The following is a 10,003-nucleotide window of genomic DNA, read 5'->3' as shown; positions in this document are numbered from 1 at the left end:
TATACAATAGTGACCATTAGGTGAATTGTGGTTTATAACGTCAAAAATTGCTATAATGTATTATGTACTGTAGTTTTAATGCCTTGAACTACACACGATATTGTATACACATTTAACTCTTATATGGAATTAAATAGTAGCTCTTCAAGTGAAGTAAGTGTAAATGTCAATAACCATCTTTTAAGAAATTCTGGATCACCTTACATATTGTTAATTGCTACCGCTGGGATTTGTTTAAACTGTTTCACCATGGAGCCACAAAAGTTTGAAATCCTCCAAGTAAGATACTTTGCATCTTGTTTGCAGTCTGTTTAGGGAGAACTAGTAAAAGGCTATAGTATATTTGGATGAGAAAGTAACTGAATCTCAAACCAGGTAGTGTGGAGTTACCCCCTCCATGAATTACATTCTTCCTTCCAGGGTAGGTAATAAACAGAAACATGTTATTTTACATGTTGCCAAGGCCTTTGAAAAATCTACTTTTACAAATTAGAAAACATCACTTGCAGTCGAAAGCCATTGCCAGTCATTGATTTTAATGTTGTAAGATTGCTTATAGGACATTTAATTTAGGAAGAAATGATCATACAGTCTATGAGAGGGTATTAGGAAAAGCTTAGAAATTTCAAGTGCTCTGTTTATTCTGTTACAGGTGGAAGTGCTGCATCAGTAAATGCTAATTTTGCTCATTTTGATAACTTCCCCAAATCCTCCAGTGCTGATTTTGGAACCTTCAATACTTCCCAGAGTCATCAAACAGCATCAGCTGTTAGTAAAGTTTCAACGAACAAAGCTGGTTTACAGACAGCAGACAAATATGCAGCACTTGCTAATTTAGACAATATCTTCAGTGCCGGGCAAGGTATCAAGCTTTAAGCAAAACAAATACAAATTTGTGCTCTTAATTTGGTTGTATTTATTAAAATGTGGACAAGTTACACTTTTCTCAGTTGTTGTATAGCAATTTTGTCTGCACTGTCATTTTGAGTAAAATGTTCACTTGGCACATTTTGTACCTGAAATATCAACTACAAAACTGAGGACATAGGAACTGATTTGTAAACTTGCAGTCTCACTAGTTGAGAAAAATTTTATTTTGTCCTAGAAGGCATGCTTTACTTTTCTTTGGCAATAAAGAGCCAAGAAACCCCATTGGCAGAGCTGAATGGAGGGTTATTTGGTGGTTTCTGTGATGTATTTACTTTGAACAAATTTCCGTTAACATCTTGGTGGGTTTTATATTTTTTAAAGAAATTCATGAATTTTATAGTATAGTCTTGTACCCAGTTTTATCTTAAGGCTAGTAGCCTCTAAAAATGCATATGGCAGTGGTGAATAGCAGGTGTGTGTTGCTAAATGGAATTCTCCATTCTGATCTCTGGGCCTGTTCTCCTCCTCTCCAAAATGGATAATTCTAAGCATTAAACTCATGGAGTTGTGTTCTAAGTATTATTGCATGTAAGGCATTTAAAACGGTGCCTAGCACATAGTAAGTGCTCAGTAAATGTTTCCCGTTATTACTGTCTCTAATTTTTTCATGGAGAGTGCTGAGGGAAATGATGCTATTGATAGACTGTTCACATTAGGTCCAGCATTATATGAATTTATATGTTCACGTGAACAAGATCCACTTGTCTTGGAGATGTTAACGTAGTAGCACTTGAGAGTTTCTTGCTTATGCATAATCTAGACAAATTTTTTTGGTACAGAGTCTTAATTTTTGTTAAAAGACATATTCTGTCTTTACCACAGTGGTATGTATAACGACTAATCCTGTCCTGTATGGTCCAGGTTATTTATTAGATTAATGATTTGGAATCCTGCTTAACTCTAAATCCATTTTAAGTTTACCTATGTTTCATGGCAAATGTGGTTGCTAAGTTGAAAGTGTAACTTTAAATTTTTGGTGTAACGTGATTTTGTTCATTCCCAGGTGGTGATCAGGGAAGTGGCTTTGGGACCACAGGTAAAGCTCCTGTTGGTTCTGTGGTTTCAGTTCCCAGTCAGTCAAGTGCGTCTTCAGACAAGTATGCAGCTCTGGCAGAACTAGACAGCGTTTTCAGTTCCGCAGCCACCTCCAGTAATGCGTATACTTCCACAAGTAATGCTAGCAGGTACCTTGTCTTAGCTAGCCCCTCCTGCTTTGTGTTTTATCTTTTTTTCCAACTTTGAGTAATCAAGTTAAAAAATGACTGTTTTAAGGTATAATTTTAAAGTTCTTGAATACTTTTGTAAATTTGAGGAATTTGAATTTAGTTTGCTAATTAAAATATAATCCTTGAATAATTGGCATAATTTTATCTTTTCATTGAATCAGACGTTTTTGTTATGTTCTGTCTTTGAACACTAAACCGTATTTGAGAGCATGTACACATCTCAAAATGGACAGTTATTTTCAGATTGTACTCAGCGGAGAATCCATTTAGTAGTCAAATAATATACTTTAAAAATACAGTTTTTAGTCATGAAGATTAAACAGTGAAAGTACCATATTATAGGCTTAGTCGTAAATACAGATTTTTAGAAGTGTTTGCACCAAAGCCCAAAATCAATTCTATATCTCTTTAGTGTCATCCTTGTATTTATAAATAAGCACATCTGCTATTATGTTCATATATATCTGTTAGAATTCTTGGCAGTAGGAAGCCTGACACATTTTAAGGACATTACACTTGTAAAAAACTCTTCTAGTCTTTATTTTAGAGTTGCGAAAATAGTCTCAGAAATACAAGAGATTTACCTATAACAGTGTTTTATTCATCTCTGTTTTCCATTCCTGTGGATTGTATTTACTACTTTCTTTTGTTATCCTAGTAGCTTATTTTCCTTAGGGTTATAACACTCCTAGTAACATAAAGTCTGGAAACATACGTGATATATAATACATGATTTATTGATATTACATTACAGTACATCAGGGGTTCACAAAGTGATCCATGGAATGTTTGGGGTACCTGAGACCCTTTCATGGGGTCTGTGAGGTTAAAACTTTCTTTATAATAATTCTGAGAGATTGTTTACCTTTTCATTAATTGATATTTGCATTAATGGTGCAAAAACAATGGCAAGTAAAACTTGCTGTTGCTGGTGTCTTTTTTTTTTTTTGATACTTTAAATTCTAGGGTACATGTGCACAACATGCGGGTTTGTTATGTAGGTATACATGTGCCATGTTGGCTTGCTGCACTCATCAACTCATCGTTTACATTAGGTATTTCTCCTAATGCTATCCCTCCCCCAGACCCCCCCACCCCTAATAGGCCCCCGTGTGTAATGTTTCCCACCCTGGGTCCATGTGTTCTTGTTGTTCATCTTTACACTTAAATGTCTTAATTTTTCTTTGTGTTGATAACTGATGCTATGATACATGATATGTTCATTATTTTATGGCTACCCTGTAGATCGATTATCCTTACTTTCTCTTTTTTTAAAGAAAAAAAAAATGAACTCTTTCAATATTTGTTCTCAGCAATGTTTTTGGAACAGTACCAGTGGGTGCTTCTGCACAGACACAGCCTGCTTCATCAAGTGTGCCTGCTCCATTTGGAGGTATGTGCTTCTGGTATATATACTGTTTTTTATAAAGAACCCAAGTATGTATTGTGTAGCATTTTCTTAGGAGTCAAAGCAATGATTTGTTATCAGAATCCTTGAGTTTTCTGTCTTGATAAATACAGTGAACAAATAATTTAAATCTTAAATACAAAATGTATTAGGATTTTATAGTGTATTTTATAATTTTTTAAAGCTACGCCTTCCACAAATCCATTTGTTGCTGCTGCTGGTCCTTCTGTGGCATCTTCTACAAATCCATTTCAGACCAATGCCAGAGGAGCAACAGGTAAGAAAAAGAGACAGTCAGTAGAACAGTAAGCTTTGGGGAAGGTGTTTATCAACAAAGATACCATGTGAAGAACACCAGAAAATGGGGCCTCTTTCTTAGTGAAGTGAATGGCAAATGGATAGAGGAGTCTGTCCATAAAAACAAATTCTAGCTGAAAGTTCATAAAATCCTAGAATTTAACAGTTGAGAGGGACCTTAGAAATTATCTAGTGTCTGCCCTTTCCAGTTAAAGCTTTCATTTTTCAGGTAGGGAAGCCCAGACATGGAGATGAGACTCCACAGAACGTTTATGACAGAGATGAGACTTAAACAGAGCAATTTAGACATATTTGGTGGTCTAGTTTCAGAATTACTGGTTGTAACTCATGCAATCTTAATGGAACCATTTTACGAGAAGTTTTTATTTTCCCTATGAGATTGCATCAGATGACTTTATTATGTGAATTCTTAATTATTAGGTCTTTTTCTAGTGAATATCTCTTTCAAGTGTGAATATTTTTTAAGTTGTGGAAACTTGATTCAGTTGTGGGTATAATACTGAATATTTTGTCTTTTGATAATTTTTTCCCTTAATTCTCTTTGTTTTCTCCATTTTTTTCTTTTTGATTCATACTGTAAGCCAGTCACATTTTTCTCACGTTATACCTCTGATTTTTGTCATATTACCTTAAACACCAGAGATATTTGCCAATATCTTGGAATGTCAGCAAGTACATTTGGTATGGCTGGGTATCCATTAAATCTAAAGTTTGTATGCTTTTTGTGTCTATGTCACAGTAATTTAGAACTAAAGCCTAAACTCCAGTTATAGTAAATGTTGATATGAAATCTTGAGAGATTAGGTACTTGTAACATTGAAATCAAATTAAACCATTAAGAATTACTAGTTTTTAGTAAATCTCTGTCATTGACAAGATTAAGAATCACAGTATTAGAAGTTTGAGCTGTAACTATTTTCTTTTCACATAAATGTCTTCACTTTGTTGATAACTAACATAATAGATATTTGATAAGTATTTGAATTTCACACAAAATTTAACTTTAAAAAATAGTTTGTTTTAATTCAAGTGTACCTAATGAATGATTGTTTTAAATTTCCATTTGTACAATTTCTTCATTAGGTGTGTGATATGTGCAGTGTTTATGTTTCTTAGCATACTGTTTTCATTTTGTGGACTGAGTTTGTAAAATGTTTCATGATACAATGGGTTTTTGTACATTGCCTCATTTAATCCACTCAGCTGTCATCAAATAAATATTTTAATTGTGTGACAGCTGAGGGAACAGGTCCAGAAAAGTTAATTGGACATATTTTGAGTACAGCCAGCCAAACTCGTGTTCGAATTCTGATTTATAGTTACTTCTGGTTGACCACAAGAAAGCCTTTTGAATTTTGTTCTTTTACTGAATGGGGTAAGAATGATAGGGGAATGTTCAAACATTTATTGTGATAAAGTTGTTCACAAGATGCTATTGAGATATTTATAGATATTATAACTTCATTTAAGAACTGATGAATAGAAACTCAAATTATGCTTTGGCTGAGCCTAATCGTGTTGACCTAACTTCTTTGAGCCTTCATGTTGTCCCTCTCTATAGAATGTGAACAGTATTCTCTTGCTGGCAGGTTTGTTGTAAAATTAGATGATGCACATTTACCCTGTATGGTCTTCACATTACAGCATATGCTCAGTAAATCAGACCTAATATTTTCCTTTCATGGCTCTACCTCTGAGTTGGTTCTGTCATTAGAGTTAAGGGCCTTTTTTTGCTTGTTTTATTTAGAGTATGAAAGTTTTGTAAAAGTTGAAGCTCTACATAGGATATAAAATAATATAAAATGTACAATGTATGTTCAGATAATATAATTTTAGTGTTAACTAACAAAAATTTATTAGAAAGGTAAAACTACAGTGTCCACAAATGTTTATTTCAAGGTAATACATTTTTTCCATTATAAGTCATTTTGAATTTATCACATTGGTCACTTTATTAGATTATTATTGAATTGACCAAATCATAAGCATTAACTGCATATGTTTCTATTGAAACTGAAATATAAACAATACTTTGACAAATACACTATACTTAAGAATTTCCAGTGTTTTATACCATCAAAATTAATATTATTTAAGAACTTTTTGTTGCCTTCAAATATATTAACACTGGCCAGGCACAGTGCCTCATGCCTGTAGTCCCAGCACTTCGGGAGGCCAAAGCGGTGGCCAGGTGTTTGAGACCAGCCTGGCCAACATGTTAAGACCCTGTCTCTACTAAAAATGCAAAAATTAGGCAGGTGCGGTGGTACATGCCTCTAGTCCCAGCTACTCGGGAGGCTGAGGTAGGAGAATCGCTTGAACCAGGAAAGTGGAGGTTGCAGTGAGCTGAGGTGGTACAATTGGACTCCAGCCTGGGTGACAGAGCGAGACTCTGTTTTAAAAAAAGAAAAAACAAATATGTTAACACTGTGAAATTATATTTTAAGGTACCCTTTGATCCTAGCACTTTGGGATGCCGAGGTAGGTGGGTTGCTCGAAGCCCAGGAGTTTGAGAGCAGCCTGGACAACATGGTGAATCCCGTTTCTACCAAAAATACATGGTGGCAGACACCTGGAGTCCTAGCTACTCAGGAGGCTGAGGTGGGAGGATTACCTGGACTAGGAGTTCGAAGCTACACTGAGCTGTGATTGCGCCACCACACTTCACCCCGGCTAACAGGCCCTATCTCAAAACAAAAAAAGAAAGGAGGTACCCTTATTGCATACCTTACTGCATAATAGTTCTATGTGAAATTTGGAAAGGTTTATCTATGTATTTCTTTTTTGTTTGTTTGTTTTAGACAGATCCTCACTCTGTCACCCAGACTGGAGTGCAGTGGCTTAATCTTTGCTCACTGCAACCTCTACGTCCCGGGTTCAGGCAATTCTCATGCCTCAGCCTCCTGAGTAGCTGGGAATACAGGCGTGTGCCACCACACTCGGCTAATTTTTGTATTTTTAGTAGAGATGGGGTTTCGCCATGTTGACCAGACTGGTCTTGAACTCCTGGCCTCAAATGATCTGCCTGCCTCGGCCTCCCAAAGTGCTGGGATTACAGACATCAGCCACTGCACCTGGATCATTCTTAAAATGACGTTTAAATAATCATTTTTTCTGGATTTATAAAACTTCGGGGCTTTAGCTTTTTTTTTTTCATACTTTAAGTTCTAGGGTACATGTGCACAACATGCAGTTATGTTACATACGTATACATGTGCCATGTTGATGTGCTGCACCCATTATTAACTCGTCATTTACATTAGGTATGTCTCCTAATGCTATCGTCTCCCCCTACACTGCACCCCAAGACAGGCCCCAGTGTGTGATGTTCCCGACCATGTATCCAAGTGTTCTCATTTTTCAGTTCCCACCTATGAGTCAGAACATGCGGTGTTTGGTTTTCTGTCCTTGCAATAGTTTGCTCAGAGTGATGGTTTCCACCTTCATCCATGTGCCTACAAAGGACATGAACTCATCCTTTTTTATGGCTGCATAGTATTCCATGGTGTATATGTACCGCATTTTCTTAATCCAGTCTATCATTGATAGACATTTGGGTTGGTTCCAAGTCTTTGCTATTGGGAATAGTGCTGCAATAAACATATGTGTGCATGTGTCTTTATAGTAGCATGATTTATAATCCTGTGGGTATATACCCAGTAATGGAATTGCTGGGTCAAATGGTATTTCTAGTTCTAGATCCTTGAGAAATCGCCACACTGTCTCCACAATGGTTGAACTAGTTTACATTCCCACCAACAGTGTAGAAGTGTTCCTATTTCTCCACATTCTCTCCAGCACTGTTTCCTGACTTTTTGATGATCGCCATTCTAAGTGGTGTGAGATGGTATCTCATTGTAGTTTTGATATGCATTTCTCTGATGGCCGGTGATAATTAGCATTTTTTCTTGTGTCCGTTGGCTGCAATAAATGTTGTCTTTTGAGAAGTGTCTTGTCTGTTCATATCCTTTGCCCACTTTTTGATAGGGTTGTTTGATTTTTTCTTGTGAATTTGTTTAAGTTCCTTGTAGATTCTGGATATTAGCCCTTTGTCAGATGAGTAGATTGAAGAAATTTTCTCCCATTCTGTAGGTTGCCTGTTCACTCTGATGGTAGTTTCTTTTGCTGTGCAGAAGCTCTTTAGTTTAATTAGATCCCATCTGTCTATTTTGGCTTTCGTGGCCATTGCTTTTGGTGTTTTAGTCATGAAGTCCTTGCCCATTCCTACGTCCTGAATGTTACTGCCTAGGTTTTCTTCTAGGGTTTTTATGGTTTTAGGTCTAACATTTAAGTCTTTAATCCATCTTGAATTAATTTTTATACAAGGTGTAAGGAAGGGATCCAGTTTCAGCTTTCTACTTATGGCTAGCCAGTTTTCCCAGCACCATTTATTAAATAGGGAATCCTTTTCCCATTTCTTGTTTTTGTCAGGTTTGTCAAAGATCAGATGGTTGTAGATGTGTGGTATTATTTCTAAGGGCTCTGTTCTGTTTTGGTACCAGTACCATGCTGTTTTGGTTACTGTAGCCTTGTAGTATAGTTTAAAGTCAGGTAGGGTGATGCCTCCAGCTTTGTTCTTTTTGCTTAGGATTGTCTTGGCAATGTGGGCTCTTTTTTGTTTCCATATGAACTTTAAAGTAGTTTTTACCAGTTCTGTGAAGAAAGTCATTGGTAGCTTGACGGGGATGGCATTCAATCTGTAAATTACCTTGGGCAGTATGGCCAATTTTCACGATATTGATTCTTCCTATCCATGAGCATGGAATGTTCTTCTATTTGTTTGTGTCCTCTTTTATTTCATTGAGCAGTGGTTTGTAGTTCTCCTTGAAGAGGTCCTTCACATCCTTTGTAAGTTGGGTTCCTAGGTATTTTATTCTCTTTGAAGCAGTTGTGAATGGGAGTTCACTCATGATTTGGCTTTCTGTCTACTATTGGTGTATAGGAATGTTTGTGACTTTTGCACATTGATTTTGTATCCTGAGGCTTTGGGCTGAGACGATGGGGTTTTCTAAATATACAGTCATGTCATCTGCAAACAGGGACAATTTGACTTCCTCTTTTCCTAATTGAATAGCCTTTATTTCTTTCTCCTGCCTGGTTGCCCTGGCCAGAACTTTCAACAGTATGTTGAATAGGAGTGGTGAGTGAGGGCATCCCTGTCTTATGCCAGTTTTCAAAGGGAATGCTTCCAGTTTTTGTCCATTCAGTATGATATTGGCTGTGGGTTTGTCATAAATAGCTCTCATTATTTTGAGCTACATTCCATGAATACCTAGTTTATTGAGAGTTTTTAGCATTGAAGGGCTGTTGAATTTTGTCAAAGGCCTTTTCTGCATCTATTGAGATAATCATGTGGTTTTTGCCTTTGTTTCTGTTTATATGCTGGATTACATTTATTGATTTGTGTATGTTGAACCAGCCTTGCATTCCAGGGTTGAAGCCAACTTGATCGTGGTGGATAAGCTTCTTGATGTGCTGCTGGATTCGGTTTGCCAGTGTTTTATTGAGGACGTTTGCATCGATGTTCATCAAGGATATTGGTCTGAAATTCTCTTTTTATGTTGTGTCTCTGCCAGGCTTTGGTATCAGGATGATGCTGGCCTCATAAAATGAGTTAGGGAGGATTCCCTCTTTTTCTATTGATTGGAATAGTTTCAGAAGGAATGGTATCAGCTCCTCTTTGTACCTCTGGTAGAATTTGGCTGTGAATCTGTCTGGTCCTTGACTTTTTTTTGGTTGGTAGGCTATTAATTATCAATTTCAGAGCCTGTTATTGGTCTGTTCAGGGATTCAACTTCTTCCTGGTTTAGTCTTGGGAGAGTGTATATGTCCAGGAATTTATCCATTTCTTCCAGGTTTTCTAGTTTATTTGCGTAGAGGTGTTCATAGTATTCTCTGATGGTAGTTTATATTTCTGTGGAATCAGTGGTGATATCCCCTTTATCATTTTTTATTGTGTCTGTTTGATTCTTTTCTCTTCTTTATTAGTCTTGCCTAGCAGTCTATCAGTTTTGTTGATCTTTTCAAAAAACCAGCTCCTGGATTCATTGATTTTTTTTGAAGGGTTTTTTTGTGTCTCTGTCTTCTTCAGTTCTGCTGTGATCTAAGTTATTTCTTGCCT

The 10,003-nt window shown here is 36.5% G+C and overlaps 1 protein-coding gene across 2 annotated transcripts in view; it reads left to right on the top strand.

Annotated features, from left to right (window-relative positions):
* Positions 1 to 10,003, top strand: part of AGFG1 (ArfGAP with FG repeats 1) — a 75,867-nt gene that overhangs the window by 41,186 nt on the left and 24,678 nt on the right. For both annotated transcript variants that reach the window (XM_011984964.1, XM_011984963.1), the window contains 4 exons: positions 653 to 862; positions 1,934 to 2,114; positions 3,470 to 3,549; positions 3,749 to 3,841. In XM_011984964.1, coding sequence (XP_011840354.1) covers positions 653 to 862; positions 1,934 to 2,114; positions 3,470 to 3,549; positions 3,749 to 3,841 — 564 coding nt within the window. The remainder of the gene's footprint in view (positions 1 to 652; positions 863 to 1,933; positions 2,115 to 3,469; positions 3,550 to 3,748; positions 3,842 to 10,003) is intronic.

The sequence above is a fragment of the Mandrillus leucophaeus genome, unplaced genomic scaffold (genome assembly GCF_000951045.1).
Source record: "Mandrillus leucophaeus isolate KB7577 unplaced genomic scaffold, Mleu.le_1.0 Scaffold277, whole genome shotgun sequence".
Classification (NCBI taxonomy): Eukaryota; Metazoa; Chordata; class Mammalia; order Primates; family Cercopithecidae; genus Mandrillus; species Mandrillus leucophaeus.
The sequence above is the reverse complement of the archived record's forward strand: the minus strand, read 5'-3'. Positions and strand labels throughout refer to the sequence as shown.